General features: G+C 70.0%; 6 protein-coding genes across 6 annotated transcripts; 1 reads left to right on the top strand and 5 right to left on the bottom strand.

The window, feature by feature from the left end:
- Positions 1-862: 862 nt before the first annotated feature.
- AURANDRAFT_72016 (hypothetical protein) lies at positions 863-2,996 on the bottom strand (the record flags this gene model as incomplete). Its single annotated transcript, XM_009040663.1, has 1 exon — positions 863-2,996. One exon carries the CDS (start codon positions 2,994-2,996, stop codon positions 870-872), a length of 2,127 nt encoding a protein of 708 aa, XP_009038911.1.
- Positions 2,997-3,807: 811 nt separating this feature from the next.
- AURANDRAFT_65722 (hypothetical protein) lies at positions 3,808-7,498 on the bottom strand (the record flags this gene model as incomplete). Its single annotated transcript, XM_009040662.1, has 5 exons — positions 3,808-4,638; positions 4,767-5,342; positions 5,538-6,225; positions 6,422-6,616; positions 6,801-7,498. The coding sequence occupies 5 exons, from the start codon at positions 7,496-7,498 to the stop codon at positions 3,808-3,810; spliced, it is 2,988 nt and encodes a 995-aa protein (XP_009038910.1).
- Positions 7,499-8,799: 1,301 nt separating this feature from the next.
- Positions 8,800-12,180, bottom strand: AURANDRAFT_65721 (hypothetical protein; the record flags this gene model as incomplete). The annotated part of the gene is made up of 3 exons (XM_009040661.1): positions 8,800-9,297; positions 9,509-10,531; positions 10,654-12,180. 3 exons carry the CDS (start codon positions 12,178-12,180, stop codon positions 8,800-8,802), a joined length of 3,048 nt encoding a protein of 1,015 aa, XP_009038909.1.
- A 506-nt stretch (positions 12,181-12,686) lies between these two features.
- NAT3 (putative N-acetyltransferase activity) lies at positions 12,687-13,250 on the top strand (the record flags this gene model as incomplete). The annotated part of the gene is made up of 1 exon (XM_009040723.1): positions 12,687-13,250. The coding sequence occupies one exon, from the start codon at positions 12,687-12,689 to the stop codon at positions 13,248-13,250; it is 564 nt and encodes a 187-aa protein (XP_009038971.1).
- A 929-nt stretch (positions 13,251-14,179) lies between these two features.
- Positions 14,180-15,577, bottom strand: GND (hypothetical protein; the record flags this gene model as incomplete). Its single annotated transcript, XM_009040660.1, has 1 exon — positions 14,180-15,577. The coding sequence occupies one exon, from the start codon at positions 15,575-15,577 to the stop codon at positions 14,180-14,182; it is 1,398 nt and encodes a 465-aa protein (XP_009038908.1).
- A 378-nt stretch (positions 15,578-15,955) lies between these two features.
- On the bottom strand, positions 15,956-16,940 carry LHC51 (putative plastid light harvesting protein; the record flags this gene model as incomplete). The annotated part of the gene is made up of 2 exons (XM_009040659.1): positions 15,956-16,667; positions 16,828-16,940. 2 exons carry the CDS (start codon positions 16,926-16,928, stop codon positions 16,169-16,171), a joined length of 600 nt encoding a protein of 199 aa, XP_009038907.1.
- Between the last annotated feature and the right edge of the window lie 578 nt (positions 16,941-17,518).

Here is a 17,518-nt window from a genome sequence, read left to right as displayed (position 1 = left end):
TCGCGAGCTTCGCGGAACGAGGGATTCGAGACCACTCGTCGTCCGACGCGTGCGTTTCGGCCTGGTAGTACGTCTTAATTTTCTCTGGGTCGACTCTTCCGCACGTCCTCTGTCTTTGCCCGGGGATAATTTCTTGGTTCTCCGCCGCTTTTTTCTCCGCCTCGATCACTGAGAGCACTGCTCGCAGATACCGATTCTTAGGCACTCTATTCTCCAGCCGCTCCCGGAGAGACTGTACCACACCGTCGTCGTGATTTAGCACAACGCTCAGAGCGGTGCGCGTCGTCCCATCCATCGATAAAACACAGACGAGCGACGCGCTAGATACGCGCTTGAGAGTTTTTGCCTCGACGCGTTTTTTGCCGCAGCAATTTTTTTTGTGCGATCGCAATCGGGGCTACTATTGTAGTCTTGGGGCTGGGGCAGGGTCGCGTTCCGGTTCTGAAATTCACCGAGGAACGGGCTCCATAGGGCGATAAATCAAAGAATGTGGGGAAAATCAAATTTTTGTTGAATTTCAAGTTGAAGAAACGAAAAAATTTCTTACCTGGCAGGGGCCCCAAACACGTCTATATTTGGGTTTCGCAGTCCCGGTATTCAAGAAGCATCAAAGCCGGGTGATCCTCGTCTTTCGGCTCGCAATTTTGTTGAATTTTAAGGAAATTGGACCATGTCCCGTCCATTTTGCACGCGCGCGCGCGCGCGCGTTCGTTACGTAAAGAGTAAGTAATCCCGGCACATCGAATTAATCAAAGCCGCGGACAGAAGATTTCACCGAGGTCGGGGGGGCGATTTCAGGTCGCATCGCTACCCTGGGCTGGGGGGCACGAGACGCATGGCCACTATAAAAAACACCCCCCCCCCCCCCCTTACGACGCCGCCCGCGCGACGACGGCCCGGGCCCGCTCGAGCGCGCCCGCGCGCTCGCAGCTGCCCACGTAGGACTCGTGGCAGCCCGACGCGTCGCGGTGGCCGAGGATCTCGCGCGCGATGGCGACCTCGTGGGCCGCGAGGTAGGCCGCGAGCGCGACGAGGGCCTCGGCGTCGACGCCGAAGCTCGCGCGCAGCGTCGCCCCGTCGACGGCCCTGTGGTGCCGCAGCTCGCCGAAGTTGCCGCCGCCGGTCGTCGTGATCGACTTGACGCGGAGCACGGGCGCGTGCTTCATGCGCGCGTCGTCCTTCGCTGGCTCGACGACGAAGACGTCGAGGTGCTCGCGGAGCTCCGTGTGCGGGAAGTGGCAGGGCGCGGGCGCGCACGGCGCGCGGCCGCCGTCCTCCAACCGATGCGCGACCGCGAGGCCCGACATGAGGCAGCCCTTCTTCGTCTTCTTGAAGTCGCCGCTGAGCCGCTCGTGCATGAAGGCGTTGGCGCCGTCGGCGACGCCCGTCCAGGACATGCTCCGCGCCGCGCACGCGTGCGCGTAGGTCCGTTCCGCGGTCAGCGATCGCGCGCCGTCGCGCCACGCGTGGAGCGCCCGCACGTAGTCCCGGTGGAGCCCGTCGTCGGCGTCGACGTTGACGACCATGACCTCGTCGACGGACCGCCAGTCCGCGAGGCCGAAGGCGCGCCGCGCGACGTCGCGCGCGGCCCGCGGCCGATTCGGCGTCAGCTGCTCGTCCGCGTCGACGAGCCGCGCGTGGGGCAGCCTCGCGAGCGCCTGTTCCAGGCGCCGCCGCGGCGCCGCCGGCAGCGCCGGGTCCGTCGCGACGAGCCACAAAAAGCATGCGTCGGACTGCGCGCGCATCGACGGCGCCGTCACCGCGAGGAGCTGCTCGAGCCGCGCGTCGACGAGCGCCGGGAACCGCCCCTGGCCCTGGTTGAAGCGCGTCACGACGAGCGTCCGCCTGCCCGGCCGCGCGCGTCCGCATGCGCCGCCGTCGAGCCACGCCGTCGCGTCGAAGGCCGGGAGCTCGCCGAGCACGGACCGCGCCCACGCGAGCGTCTCGTCGCGAGCGCAGCTGCCCATGTAGACGTCGCTGCAGCCCGTCGCGTTGCGGTGGCCCAGCATCTCGCGGGCGACGTCGGCCTCGTGGGCCTTCAGGTAGGTCGTCAGCTTTTCCAAAGCGGCGCCGTCGACGCCGAACGCGGCTTTGAGATGCGCGGCGTCGACCTGTTGCGCGCCGCTCCGCGTCGCGTTCTGCCCGTGGATCTTGCCGCCGCCGCGGCCGCCCGTCGACGTGATGGACCGCACGCGCAGCACGGGCGACGACGTGATGGGCCGGCCGCCCCGTTTCACGACGACGACCTCCACCGGCAACTTCTCCCGGAGCTCGGGGTGCTTGAAGTGGCACGGCCGGGGCTCGCAGCTTTCGAAGAAGCCCCCGGGCGCGACGCGCTGCGCCATGGCGAGGCCCGAGTTGAGGCAGCCCTTGTGGCCGCTCTTCTCGCCGTCGTGGTTCTCGTTCGAGAAGCCGTGGCGGCCGTCGACGGACCCGGACCACTTCATGGCCCGCGACGCGCACGCGTACGCGTAGTTGCGCTCCGGCGTCAGCTGCGGCGCGGCGAGGCGCCAGTCGTTGAGGTAGCGGACGTACGCGGCGTGGAGCGCGTCGTCGGCGTCGAGCGTGACGACCGTGAGCTCCTTCACGCCGCGCCACGGCCCGGGGCCGAAGGCCCGCTTCGCCAACAGCTGCGCGATCCGCGGCGCGCCGATGGTGATGGGCTCCGTGGAATCCACGAGCCGCGCGTGCGGCATGACCGCGAGCGCGTCTTCGAGGCGTTTTCGCGGCTCCGCGGGGAGCGCGGGATCGGTCGCGACGACCCAAAAGAAGCACCTGTCGGTCTGCGCGGCCATCGACGGGATCGTGACGGTTAAGATTTGCTCGAGGCGCGCACCGACCAACGCCGGGAACTGGCCCTGGCCCTGCATGAACCGCGTCGCCACGACGATGACGCCCCGGCCGCGAGGTCGGCCGCAGGCGCCGTCGAGCCAGGCCGTGGGGTCGAAGGCGGTGGCGAAATATGTGAGGAGCGCGAGGCACAGCCGAAACGGCATCGTGGCGTCACGCACCGGCGATACGTTCAGCGCGCCGCGCACGGCTGTGGAGGCCTCGAGGACGATCGCTAAGCCGTGCAAAGCAGATCTCAAGCAGTGGCGAAAATTTAAGCAGCAAGCTCTTGCGATTGTGGCGCGATGGAGCGCATCGAAGCTGGCCCTGAAGAGCTAAATGTTCTCGAGAAGGTCCAGCGCCGGCAGAGAGAGGGCGTCGACCTCAACACAATGCTAGTAGGAGACTATGGCGATCCACTATTGCTTCTTGCGGCGGAGCGCGATTGGTATACGTCCGCTCGATGGCTCCTAGATAATGGAGCGAACGTGAATTTGGTTGGATCTGATGGCTGGACGGCACTGCATAACGCCGCTTGTGGCGGCTTCTACGAACTAATGTGCCTTTTGCTCGACGCGGGGGCGCGAGTTGATGTTCGCAGTCGCGAACAGAACACCGCGCTTCATTTCGTCGGGCCCGATCATGCCTATAAATCCTGCAAGCTGCTCCTGAGCCGCGGCGCGGCCACCGGCATACGAAACGTACGGGATCAAGACCCCGAGACTCGTTTGCGACAAAAAGGCTGCGACAGCGCGGCGGACCTCGTCGCCGACGTCCGTCGCGCGGGCGGATGGGCCCCATACGTCGCCGCGCCTCGCGCCGAGCTCCTCGAGCTCCGCCGCACTCTTCCGACGCTCCACCACACGCCGAGTGTGCCCCTGCTCCAGCGCCTCTTCAAGGAAGTCCCCGAGGACGTCTTCACAGAAGTCTTCGCGTTCTGGCGGAGCCCGCGCGACGTCTAGGCCGCGACTAAGACACTTAGACGAGCGTGGGCCGGTCGGCGAGGTTCGTGAGGCGCGGCTGGCCCGCGTCCTCGGCGATGATGTTCTCGACGTGGTCCATGAACCGCTCCTGGTACTCCGAGGGCGCGACGGCGGAGATGCCGCGGCGGCTCTGGCACTTGCATCGCACCTTGCAGCACGCCTCCGCGCGCTTGCCGAGGTCCCACTCCTGGAGCATGTCGATGATGCCGAGCGTGTAGGTCGCGGGCCCCTGGGCGATGCGCGCGGGCACCGTGCACGCCTTGGACGCCAGCGAGTCGCCCGCGCGGGGCTCGTCGACCGACGGCGGCGCGGCGGACGCGCCGTCGGAGTGGCGGACGTCCGCGCCGTCCTCCGCGAGCTGGCAGGACTCGCGCCGCGCGTAGGTCTTGACGTGGTACTCCTGCATCGTGATGCCCACGAGCAGCGAGTAGTCCATGATGCCCCGCGACGCGAGGAATTTCGTGTCGCGGTCGAGCTGCTGGACCAACTCGCGCGCCTGCGCGTCCGGCAGCTGCAGCTTCTCCTCCAGGTCGTTGTCCTTGCCGTCGACGTTGGGCTTGTGCCCGAAATTACCAAAGGGGCACTCGACGTCCACGAGGTCCGCCGGCGGCGCGGACGTGAAGAGCCGGCCGCGCGCCGACGCCCGCCGCCGCGCGGCGGCCGCGGGCGACCGCGCGGCGCTCCCGCGCAGCGACGAGCCCGCCGCCGACGACGACGACGGCGTCGACCCCTCGAGGGGCGGCTTGAAGGACGCGCGCCGCGACGCGGAGATCGACGACGTGTCGAAGGACTCGTGCGACAGGCGGCCGTACGACGCGCGGCGCGCCTGGGCAGTAAAAGAGAGATTCAACGTCGCTTTAACGTGAGTGTTCCGCGCGCGCGCGTTCCGGAAAAAGCATCCACGCTTCGAGACCGTTCCGAGAGATGATCGCTCGTCCAAAAATCAGCCGAAACGAGTGGAATACGGCCGAGATATGAGCCTTTGAAGTTGGGAATTTCGCACCCTTTTGCTGCCCTGCGCCGCGCGCGGCTCCGCTTCGCGTCCGTCTTCCGATGGAACGTGTAGTGCTGGTTGCAGTGCTTGCAGGTCACGCGCTGGCCGTCGTCGGGCTTCCTCGCGCTGCGGTTCACCCAGGAGCCCTTGACGTCGTACTTGCGCATCGTCGCCGCGTCCTGGCGCTTCGCCGGGTCGTCGTCGTAGAAGAGGTTCTCCTGGACGAGCACGTGGAGCCGCCGCCCGTAGAGGTAGAGCGTGTGGGCGCCCAGCAGGCGACCCAGGCGGCTCCGCGAGCACGCGCCCCCGTGGGCCTCGCCCTCGACGTAGGCCGCCAAATCCGGCGCCATCCTCGCGAGCGTCTGGATCTCCGAGAGCGTCGCCGTCTTCGCGATGAACCGCTCGTCGTCGCTGAAGAGGAAGAGCGCCCCCGACGCGCCGGCCGTGAACCGCGCCTTCTTCGAGATCGTCTTCCAGGCCCGGCAGTAGGCCTCGAGGTTGACGCCGTAGGCCGCGCGGACGCGCGCCATCTCGACCTGGGCGGGAAACGGGCGCGAAATTCCCAAAAGGCGCCTCTCTCGGCCGTGTTCCACTCGTTTCGGCTGATTCTTGGACGAGCGATCATCTCTCGGAGCGGTCCCGAAGCGTGGATGCTTTTTCCGGAACGATCGCGCGCGGAACACTCATGTCGAAGCGACGTTGAATCACCCGTTTCCCGCCCCGATCTCGACGGGCGCCCAGCACCGGAAGCCGACGTCGCCGCGGCTGAAGGGCCGCCGCTTCCTCGCGCGCTTCGACGTCGTCCACTGGAAGGTGGGCCGCGCGTCGTCCTCGCTCGGCCGGACGTCGCCCGCCAGCGGCGCCAGCGCGAGGTCGCCGTCGTCCTCGAGCACGCGCGCGACGAGCGACAGGCGGTCGTTCGACGACCGCCTCGCGTCGCCGTCGTCGGCGAAGTCCGCGCAGCAGCGCCGCCGCAGCTCCCGCTGGTCCTCGATGGTCGGCGAGAGGGCGAGGCGCGCGAAGCGCTGGAAGGTCAGGAGCCGCTCCTGCAGCGACGGCGGCGCGCCGTCGGACGCAACCGCCGTGAGCGCGAAGCGCTCCGCGGCGCGGACCTTCGCCGGGTCGCCGGAGAGGCGCGCGGCGTCGGACCGCGTCGCGCCGGCGACGATGCCCACCTTCATGTAGGCGAAGATCTCCCGCTGGAGCGCGAACTTGAGCTCGGGCTCCTCGCCGACCGTGCTCGGCGGCCGCGGCTCCGACTCGTCGGGCGCCTCCGCGGCCACGGCCACGGGCAGCCGCAGCGCGTCGGCGACGTCCCGGGGCTCGTGGGGCAGGAGCCAGACCATGAAGTCGACGCAGCCCTTCATCGGCAGCAAAAAGGCCGCCGCGTAGGAGCAGACGTAGCCGAAGCCAACCCGCCTGTGTGGAAATCAACCACTGGTTTGGGGGGTCCCCACCAAACTTCAGAACTCTCTATCTCGGTCAAATCGAAGTCGATTCGGCTGATTTTTGGACGGATCGATTGCTCTCATCGATCGTTTGCACAGCAGAAAGCCTTGCGTCGAAACGGTCGCATACGCTCACATTGAAGTCGGGTTGAAGATTTGAATTCCACACAGCGACCCGCAGGTTCCGGAACTCGGACGCGTCGTCGTGGCGGCCCAGCGTCGCGTAGCCCAGCGCGAACGTCGACCCGCACAAGAACCAGAAGAGCGTGATGGCCACGAGGTTCGTGTTGTTGATGGCCAGCACGTGGAGGTGCGTCGCGAAGGTCGTCGGCAGCTTCAGCGAGCCTGCGTGGAACTCAAATCTTCAACCCGACTTCAATGTGCGCGTCATCGAACGGTTCGGATCGGCCTCTTCAATCGTGCTTCGAGGACTCGACGAGAGCCATCGATTCATCCAAAAATCAGCTCAATCGACTTCGATATGACCGAGCTCGAGCATTTCAAAGTCTGGTCGGGACGTCCCGAACCGGCGGTCGATTTCCTCACGGCGGCGAGCCGCCGCGCGCGAGCGACGTCGCGTAGCGCGAGTACGCCGCGTGCAGGTTCTTGAGCGTCATGGCCAGCGCGAAGAAGTAGAGCACGACGATGGGTCCATATAAAAACACCCAGGGCGCCCAGGTGATCTTCGAGTTCAGGTAGCAGTAGCGGAAGACGCCGTGCTCGTGGCCGCCGCCCACCGCGAAGGGGCCGTAGGTCTTCTGGCTCGCGTGCGCCGACAGGCCCAAGGCCAGCGCCGCCGACGACGCCCAGACCACGGCGTGGTAGCGCTTCATCATGTCCCGGGACCGCGCGAAGGGGTTCTGGATCGACTCCTGCATGTCGTGGACGCTGCACACGGACCAGAGCTCGCCCGAGATGACGAAGGTCTCGAGGAGCGCCGCCGTCAGCGGGTTGCAGCGGTTCCGCACGCGGTAGTCCACCAGACTAAAAACGAAGAAGTGGAGCGACACGTAGAGGTCCGCCAAACTCCGGTACGCGACGAGCGGCTGCGGGTGGCGCCGCATCTTCGGTGTGCCCCGCGCGTGGCCCGCTAGAACGCCGCCGGCGCCCAGGGACCCGAGGAAGCCGCCGGCGGCGAAGCAGCAGCGCTGCGTCGCCAGGTCCGGCAGGTCGAGCACGAAGACGATGGCCACGAAGGCGACGAGGGCGGCGACCGGCAGGCACAGGAGGAGGATCGTGCGCATGCGCGGGCCCGAGACGCGCGGGTACCGCAGGCCCATCGCCGGCGCCGGCGCCGGCCCGCGCAGGACGGCCAGCGTGGATGCCCAGCTCCGGCGGCGCGCGCTCTTGGATGGCCCAGACTCGCAGGGGCTGCCCCGACGCGGCACCTTGACGATCGTGACCTCAAGAAGCCGCCGGCGAGACCGCCCGTTTGCGCCGCCGACCATGGGGAACAACGCGTCGTCGATCGCCGAGGAGGGCGCGCTGCTGCCCGAGCCGACGAACAAGGAGGACGAGTGGGGCGCCTGCTCCGCGTTGCTCATGGACTCGTCGTCCTTCCGGTACCGCGCGGTGTCCCGCGCGCATCCGGTCCCCCGCCCCACCCGCCCGCTCCCGTAGGCTGCTCGTGAACTGCGCCTGCACGGCCATGGGCGAGGTCCACGAGGACGGCGACGAGCTGCCCGTCGAGATCCCGACGGAGTGCGGCGCGGCGCGGCCGCGCGCGCTCCGGTCGAGCAACGCGGCGGCGACGCCGTACGAGGCGCCGACGCTGGGGTCCCCGACGACGCCGCGCACGCCGGGCTACCGCCCGACGACGCCCTACGAGACGCCCCTCTCCGGCGCGGCGCCGCCGCCGCCCATGACCTTCGAGCAGGCCACGGGCGCCGCGCGCCTCGACGAGGCGCGGCGGACGCGCGCGGCCGAGGTCACGGAGAGCGAGCGCAACTTCGTGCGCGAGTTCACGGCCATGATGGTCACGGGCCTCGTCGTCATGCTCCGGTCCGACGACGCGTCCAGCCCCGAGGACGCGCGGCCCGCGTGCGTCGCCGTGAACCTCGCGCTCAAGCAGGACCGCGGCGCGCCCGTCGTCGAGTGGCAGGTGCTCGCCCAGGACAAGCGCGGCCAGGTGGCGTTGGGCGAGATTTCTGCCATCCACGCGGAGCCGAGCCCCGACGAGCTCGGCTACGACCTCAGCGCGCGGTCCTTCGTCGTCCAGCCCAAAGACGGCGCGCCGCTCCTCTTCCACGCGGAGAACAAGGACATCTGCTCCCTCGTCGTCGACGGCCTCCAGATGCTCATGAAGGACCACAAGCGCCGCCTGAAGAAGTCCGCGACGAAGAAGTCGCACGGCAAGAAGACGCTCGGCGCGCCGCCCGCGGCGAAGAAGGCGCCGCTCGGGAACGCGGCCAACGTCGCCCACTGAGCGCAGCCCCCGCGCAAGTCCCCCCCTCCGCCTCCTATTTTAAGTTTTTTGCCGAGTGGGGATCCATGGTCGTTAAAAAGAAAGGGAGGCGGCGCGGGAGGGGGGGGAGGAAGCGGCGCCTCAGCCGCAGAAGATGTTGGAGATGTCGCGGGCGATGGCCTTCTCGCGCGCGTCGGTCATGCCCGAGCGGAACTCGCCGCCGCGGTCCTTCGTCGGCGCCTTGAGCGCCTGGGCGCAGTAGGTCCAGGGCGCGTGGCCGCCCGCGATCTTCGGCCGGTACGCGTCGAGCTTCGCCGCGGCCGCGTCGAGCTCCGCGTCGTCGGTGCCCGGGGCCGACAGGTGCTTGGCGAGGAACTCGTAGGTCTTGCGCGCGCAGGAGTGGGGGCGCCGCGAGTTGTGGCCGCCCTTGACGAGGAGCAGCTCCGCGTCGCGCTGGCGCTGGCTCTTCTTCGGCCCCGTCTTCGCGTTCGCGTACAACTTCAGCAGCGCGCCGGCGTTGGGCCGCGGCGGGATGAGCTGGTCGCCGTTGGCCGCGACGAGCAACAGCGGCGCGTCGAGCGCGGCGACGGCCAGCGACGCGTCGACGGACGCGACGTCGAGCGCCGCGCGCTTCTTCACCTGTGTGGATTCCAAATCTTCAACCCGACTTCAATGTGCGCGTAATCGACTGTTTCTACACAAGGCTTTCTGCCGTGCTTCGAGAACTTGATGAGAGCAATCGATTCGTCCAAAAATCAGCCAAATCGACTTCGATTTGATCGAGATAGAGAGTTCTGAAGTTTGGTGGGGACCCCCCAAACCAGTGGTTGATTTCCGCGCGCTTCCTCACCTCCGCCGTCACCGCGTCGATGGCCGCCTTCGCCGCCGACTCCGCGAGCGCGCCGCGCGCCGACAGCCCGGCGAAGAAGCCGGCGGCCTTGGCCCGGGGCGCGTCGCGCAAACCGCCGCGGACGTCCCGGATGAACGCGTCGTCGATCGGTTTCCCGTCCGCCGCTAAATCCGCGGGCTGCGCGGTCCCGAGCGCGCCGCAGGCCGCGTTCCGCGCCAGCCGGTCCACGAGGCCCGCCAGCGACGCGAAGGGCGAGTCGGCGACGACGCAGGCGACGACGCCGCGCCGCGCGCCGCCGAACGCGGCCTTGCGCGCGCCGCCCAGGATCGCCGCGACGCCGCCCATGCTGCGCCCGTAGAGCGCGACGACCGACGCCCGTTTGGCCGCGACGAGGTGCGCCGCGACGCAGGCGGCGTCCTTCGCCTCGCGCTCGCCCAACGTCACGAACTCGCCCTCGGAGAGGCCCGAGCCCGACGTGTCGACCGCGCAGACCCGCAAGCCGAGCATCAGCAGCGGCGCGACGTGCGGCAGGCATTCCAAGCGGCAGGACGCGTTGCCGTGGAGGTAGAGCACGCAGGGCTTCTCGAAGGCTTTGGGCCGCTTCTCCGTCGACGCCCTGCCCGGCCGCCGCCACGTGGCGCGGTCGTCGAAGTCGTCGGCGTCGAGCACGCGGCTCCAGAGCGAGCACGCGAGCTTCAGGCCGTCGTCGTTCACCACCGTGAAGTCGCTCCGCACGCAGGCGAGCTTCTTCTGGGCGTCGCGCAGGCTCGGGATCTCGAAGCTCAGCGGGCCGAGCTCGCCGACGTCGTAGGACGCGCGCGGCGGTCGGATCACGAGGCGGACGACGGTGCGCCACGCGGACTTTGCGCGCCGCGGCGTCGACACCTCCCACTTGACGGAGCCGTCCTGCTTGACGACGCGGTCGAAGGCGAAGCCGCGTGAAACCTCGACCTCGTCGGCGTCGGAGAAGCGCACGGACCGGCGCCGGTGCTTCTTGGACCCGGCCGCGGGCGTCTTGGGCTCCTTCGGCGACCGCGGCGGCTTCGCGCCCGCGAGCGCGCCGAGCGCCGACGCGATGGCGCCGAAGGTCGACGGCGCCGCGCGGCCTCCTCGAAGACGTCCTCGAAATCGCCGTCGTCGCCGACCTCGTCGAAGAGCACGACGGGCACGTCCGCGGCGGCCGGCTTCGGGCTCCGGAGGCGGCGGTGGATCGCGAGCGTCTCGGAGACCGCCGCCCACCACTCGCCGCAGGCGTCCTCGGTGCCAAAGGCCACGGTCAGCGTCTCCGTCTGCTCCTCGAGCGTCAGCTCGAGCTTCACGGCCTTCTCGTCGACGCGCGCGACGTCGACGACGGCCGGGTGGAGCACGAGCACGCGCACGGGGTCGCGGTCCCGCGCCTCGTGGAACGCGAGGCGCCCCTTGGCGAGCTTCAGCAGGAACGTCTCCACCGCGCCGACCGTGGCGGACGCCTCCGAGAGCGGCCAGGCCGCGAAGGCGCCGCGGTCGTCCTCGACGCCGGACGCGGAGGAATCGTCGCTGCGCCGCTTCGCGAGCGCGAGCGTCGCGCGGTCGTTCTTCTTCTCCTGGGACTGGGCCGCGGAGGAGAGCCACTCGACGACGTCCTGCAGATCCACGAAGCCGTCGCCGTCGCGGTCCGCGGCCGCGAAGGCGTCGCCGAGCGCCGGGTCGTCGTCGTCGCCGTCGCCGTCGCCCCACTTGTCCCGCGACCGGAGCAGGAGCTTGCCGAAGAGGTGGCGGCCGACCCGGCCCGCGCCGGCGGCGTCCACGGACGCGAAGGCGCGGCCGAGGCGCGTGAGCGCGACGCGCCGCGAGTCCGCGGACGCCCAGCCGTCGAGGATCTCGCGCCGCGCGGCCGCGCGGCCCCGGCAGCCCTGGCACCGCGCCTTGGCCTCGGCCGCCTTGCGGAAGAAGCCGCCCTGGTCGCAGCAGCCCTCGCAGACGAGGGCGCCGCAGCCCCGCCCGCCGCAGACGCGGACCCAGTTCGGCGGGCCGGCCCCGAGCTCGACGCCGCAGCCGCCGCACCAGGGGCCCGCGGACGCGTCGCCGTCGTCGAGCGCGGCGCCGGCCGTGTCCGAGAGCCGCTGGAGCTCGCGGCCCACGGCGTCGCCGAAAACGCGGCTCGCCTTGGCGTCCGCGGACACGGCCTGGCGCGCGCGCTTCATCGTCTTCTCCCAGATGCCGTGCGCGAGCTTCTGCGCCGCGGCGCCCGCGCCAAAGTCCGACTCGAAGCCCGCGTACTCGGCGACGACGCACGCGGCCTCGTCGCCGGGCCCCAGGAGCGCCGCGCCGACGAAGCGCTCGTCGCGGGCCATGGCCCAGCCGAAGACGCCCGGCGACGCGCGCGCGCGCGCGCCCGCGGAGAGCGTGAGCCGGCGGCAGAGCGCGAGCGCGCGCTCGTCGCACGCGCGCTCGCGGTACGCCTCCCAGACCGCCTCGCCGCACCGCAGCGCGCAGACGGCGACGGCGGACCCGTCGGCGGCGGGCGCCTCGCCCAGGCGGCTCAGGGCGCGGATCTCGACGCCGTTGGCGTCGACGAGCTCCTCGGCCGTCGCGGAGTAGACCTCGTGCATGACGTCGCTCCGGTCGTGGCGGTTGTGGTCGCGCGTCGTCTCCTCGATCTCCAGGATTGCGGAGCGGTCAAAGGAAGCCATGGTGGTGGTCGACTACCTCGCGACGCCGCCGCCGCTGTCGAGGGCTGTCGAGCCACCGCGCCGATGCCCGATACCCAACGATCTCGCCTCGGCCGCGGCCAAGCCCAAGGTCGGCGATGCCGTCCACGGTGCCGCAGTTGCTGCACGACTGAGCTTGGGCGGTCCTTGCGTGCGTCGGGACGGCGCGCCTCGTCCCAGCCTTCGATGCGCACCTACCACATCTTCTTCGTCGGGACTCCATTCATGGCGTCGGCCGTCCTCTGCGAGCGGCCGAGGCTCGCGCGCATGGCGCGGTCGTCCCTGCGTGGCTTCGCGGCCCGCGTGAGGCCACAGCAGCGGCCCAAGTGGGAGCTCGCCGGCGCGCGCGAGGACGCCAACGAGTGAGCGACCCCCCCGCCGCCCCGCTTCCCCCCACGATTCAAAACAACGCTATATCACGCCCGCGTAGGTCCCCGGCGGCGGCCCTGTACGGCGCCTTTGGCCGCGGCGGCTTCGACGGCGGCGGGATGTGCATCCGGCGCGCGCGCGCGGACGACATCCCGCAGATCCAGGTCTGCAACCGGGCGTCGCTGCCGGAGAACTACAACGACAGCTTCTACGCGCGCCACCTCGCCGACTGGGGCCACCTCGCCTTCGTCGCGGACGCCGACCGGGAAGTCGTCGGCTACGTGCTCGGGAGAGTGAACGAGCGGCACACGGAGACGCCCGCGGGGCCGGGCTCGACGCGGCCCACGGAGGGCCACATCACGTCGCTGGCCGTGAGCGACCGCTTCCGGCGGCGCGGCGTCGCGAAGCAGCTCATGGTCGCGGTGCACGACGAGATGGAGAAATTGGTGCAGACGTCGAAGTTGCACGTGCGGTGCAGCAACGCGGGCGCGCTCCAGCTCTACGCGTCGCTGGGCTACGCCGTCGTCGACGTCGTCCAGGGCTACTACCACGACGGCGAGGCCGCCTACCTCATGGCCGCGGACCTCGAGGCCGCGCGCGAGAACGCCGCGCGCGCGCCCGCGCGCGCGGACCTCGCGGACGAGTCCAGGGGCGCCGTCGCCGTCGGCGCCCTCGCCCTCTGAGGGCTCCTCTCTTTTTCTTCTCTCGAGCGCCCCGCGCTCTCCCGCTCCCCTCTGTGCAGACACGCCCCGCGCCCCCTTCGCCCCTTATAATTAAGCCGCCCGACCGCGCGACCGCGACGCGTACCGCCGACGCGGCGGGGCTCGCGGAGTCGTCCGCCGCAGCCTCGGCGTCGAGCGCGCGGGACCGCGCCGCGCGGCCCGCGTTCGAGCGCACTTGGTCTTAGAGCGAGCGCCGCGCGCCTCTATTGCGCGAGGCAGGGCTTGGACACCATGGCGCCCGTCGTGGTGTAGTACTGGTCGCCGACGATGTAGAACTCGGCTTGGTCGCAGGGGCAGCAGAGCTGGCAGACGCAGATCGGTACGCCGCATAGGTTCGCGACGAGGCAGATGATCCAGGACGTCATGCCGCAGTGCTTGACGAGGCGGCGGCTGCCCCCGGGCGGCGCGCCCGGGGGCACCGCGACGCCGCCGGCCGGCGCGACCATGCCGGGCTGCTGCATCATGACCATCTGCTGGGGCTGGGCCATCATCATCTGGGGCTGGGCCATCTGGGGCTGGGCCATGACGGGTTGCTGGGCCATCACAACTTGGCCCTGCACCGGCTGGGCCATGGCGTAAGCTTTCTCCGCCAGAGTTTTGGCCGTGCGGTGGGCGTCTCCGGAGGCGGAGGACGTGGGCGTCGGCGTTCCGCGAGGCGTGAGTGCTCACTGGTCCAATGCTCGAAAAGATTGCTCGTAACGTGTTAGATATTGAAACTCATATTTCCTACAACATGCTGTCTCACCGTCGTGATCGTGTCTGAGCTCGAAGCTGCACTTCGGCTGCCCACCGAGTTGCGTGCGCGCGCTCGGCGGCTGGCTCGGCGCTCGGCTGCCTTTTTGGCGCGGCGGCGTAATCGGTCTTTAGGCTACACGCGCGCTTGGTCAGTCTCAGTGGAGCCAGTCCGTCGTGCAGGTGCCCTCCCGGTCGCGGCGCTTGTACGTGTGGCCGCCGAAGCAGTCGCGCTGGGCCTGGATCATGGACGCGGACGGGAGCACGGCGGACCGGAGGCTGTCGTAGTAGGCGAGGGACGCGGAGAGCGCGGGCACCGGGACGCCGGTCGCCACCGCGAGGCCGACGACCGCGCGCCAGTCCGCGACGCGGGCCTCGAGCATGGCGGCGATGGGCGGCGCGAGGAGCAGGTTCTCCAGGCCCGGCGACGCCTCGAAGGCGGCCCTGAAGTCGACGAGGAGCGCGGCCCGGATGATGCAGCCGCCCTGCCAGCACGCGAGGACGTCGGGCACGTTCACGGCCCAGCCGTGGCTCTCCGACGCCGCGGCGAGGAGCGCCAAGCCCTGGGCGTAGGAGCAGATCTTGGCGCAGAGGAGCGCGTTCTCGAGCGTCGCCGCCGCGAGCGCGCGCGCGGGCGCCGGCGCCGCCGGTTTGGCCGCGGCCGCGAGCGCGCCGCGCGTGGCCTTGAGCGAGCTCAGGTAGCGCGCCTCGAGGGCCGCGGCGATGGTGCCCGCGGGCACGCCCTGCTCCGCGGCCTCCTTGACGGTCCACTTGCCCGTCCCTTTCGATCCGCACGAGTCGAGCACCCTGTCGACGAGCGGCGCGCCGTCGCCGTCGAGCTTCTTGAGGATGCCGCCCGTGATCTCGACGAGGAACGACTTGAGGGGCCCGCCGTTCCAGGCGTCGAAGATGGCCGCGCAGGCGCCGGACGTCCGCGCCGCGTCGCCCGCGCACACGGACGTCGACGTCAGCAGCGCGAACGCCTCGCCGATGAGCTGCATGTCGCCGTACTCGATGCCGTTGTGGACCATCTTCACGTAGTTGCCCGCGCCGCCGGCGCCGAAGTAGCCGAGGCAGGGCGCGCCGCCGGGGCCCGTCGCGCAGATCTTCTCCAAGGTCGGCTTCATGAGCGCCCACGCGGCCGCGGGCCCGCCGACCATGAGGCTCGGCCCGCGGCGCGCGCCCTCGGCGCCGCCGGAGACGCCGCAGCCCAGGTAGTGGATGCCGGCCTCGGCGTAGGCCGCCGCGCGCCGCTCCGTGTTCTCGAACCACTCGTTGCCGCCGTCCATGACGCAGTCGCCCGGCGCCAACAGCGGCCGCAGCGACGCGAGGCACGCGTCGACGGGCTTGCCCGCGGGCACGAGGAGCACGATGCGCCGGGGCGCCTTGAGCGCGCCGACGAAGGCCGCCACGTCGCTGAAGGCCTCGAAGACGCCGCCGAAACCCTCGGCCTCGGCCTTGGCCTTGGCCGCCGCGCCCTTGGCGGCGTCGAGCTCGTAGCCCGCGATCTTCTCGCCCGTGTGCTCGCACATGTTCAGGGCCAACATACTGCCCATGACGCCGAGGCCCACGACGCCGAACGACGCGGATGCATTATCGAGTGCAGCAGCCATGCTTGCTCTCCGACTGGCGGCAAAATTTATTGAGTTGGCGAGCTGTTGCAGACTTCACCGAGGCGTGATAGAGGCCTCCTGCGCGCACGCAGACAGCCTCCTCCAAATCAGCGGCGTTGGAGAACCAAAGGCAAAATACGCGGGCTCGTCGCCGGCGCCGGCGCCGACGCTGCCGCAGACCGTCGGGCCGCGCGTGGCGGGCTCGCGGCGGCGGCGATCAGCGCACTGGCATTCGAAACTACCTTCGGACACTCGAGTCGGCAAATCCAGCCTGAAGGCAGTCCGCGTGTACGCGCGGAGCCCCGAGTATAACTTCCGGTAGAGGAGGATGTTTTTATCAGAGGAGTGGACCGTCCCGCGCGGCGCCCGCCGGCGCCGCGCGGCCGCGACCGGCGGCCCGGCCCGCCGCGGTGTCGCCCCGGCCCCTCCCGACGCCGGCGTGCTCCGCTTGGGCACCGCCGGCGACGAGCGCGGACCGGAGGCGCCGCCGCGAAGAGGCCGGGCGCCGAGCGCCCGCCCGGAACCGCGCGCGCCCTAGAAGTAGGGGAAGCCCTTGCCCGTGAGCACGGCCTGGGTGACGATGCCGGCGAAGGCGAGCATGGCGAGGCGGCCGTTCTCGATCTCCCGCAGCTGCATCTCCGGGTCGTCGCCGCCGCCGATCTGCAGCGGGTCGAAGCCGAAGTCGCCCGGCTTGCGCCCGGAGCCGTCGAGCATCTCGAGGATGGCGAGGTAGCCGATGCACTCGCAGATGGCGATGAAGATGGTGATCTGCGTCATGGACCCCTGGGCCACGGCGACGTCGTGCGCGCCGATCGACGAGACCTGGTGCATCTCGCCGGGGAGCACGAAGCCCATGTCCGTGGCGACGAAGCCCAGCGTCGCGAGCATGCAGACGCGGCCGTGCTTGAGCTCGCTCTCGCGGAGCCAGTCCATGGGCACCCAGTAGGACAGGCCCAGCGGGTCGAAGCCCTTCTCGCCGCCGATGTAGCCCTTGAGGTTCGGGCTCGCCTCGAGGAACGGCATGGACGCGGACCTGCGACGGAGCGCGGGTCGGAGTCGGCGCGGGCGGCGCGACGGCGTGGTTTGGGGCCTTCGCGGCGGCGTCGCGCGCGATCGCGGGGCGAATTTACGGTCCAAGCGGCTCTCGCGCGTTTGCGGTGCGTGCCGAGTGTTTCCGGACGCCGTTCGCTGACTTCTCGTGCATGGAGGTGAGGGACGTCGTCTGGGAAACAGGCGCCACGAGCGCGGACGCGCACGTCGCCGTCGCGGCGAGCAAAAGAGCGGTGCGGGCCATCTTGCCGTCGATCCAGGCCTAGATCCTGATGCCCTAGCCAGGCTATTCCGGCTAGAGGAGCCGGCCGGGCTCGATGGAGGCCAAGCATGAGGGCAGCCCCGACGCCGCGCCACCGGAGGCGAAGGACGCCAAGAGCGAGGCGAAAGACGCCGACGACGCACCGGTCGCACCGGCTCTGCGCGTCGTCGCCAAATACTTCGCGCAGCTTCGCGCCGACCTCGGCGACGCCGCCGCGGACTGCGACGGCATCGAGTGCATCTACGGCGACTGGCTCGCCGAGAACGCCGACGAGTTCGACGACTTTGTGGACGGCTGCGGCGGCGACGGCGCGGGCAACTCCCACGACATACATGGGCTGCACGGCGAGTTCCTGGCGCTCTTCTCGAAGGACGTCGAGCGAGCGATCGACGGCACGGAGTTCACGCTGGACGCGTTCATGAACGACGTTGAAGAAGCGCGGAAGGACGGCCTCTCGGAGCGGTGGGCCTCCCTCGAGATGGCGACGGGCGCCTGGTTCGTCGAGGCGCTCTGGGCCGCGCTCGACATCGCGGAGTTCGCGGCCGTCATGAAGGAGGCGGCCGACCGCCAGC

Source organism: Aureococcus anophagefferens (genome assembly GCF_000186865.1).
Source record: "Aureococcus anophagefferens unplaced genomic scaffold AURANscaffold_16, whole genome shotgun sequence".
NCBI classification, from domain to species: domain Eukaryota; class Pelagophyceae; order Pelagomonadales; family Pelagomonadaceae; genus Aureococcus; species Aureococcus anophagefferens.
This window is presented reverse-complemented; position numbering and strand designations above follow the sequence as displayed.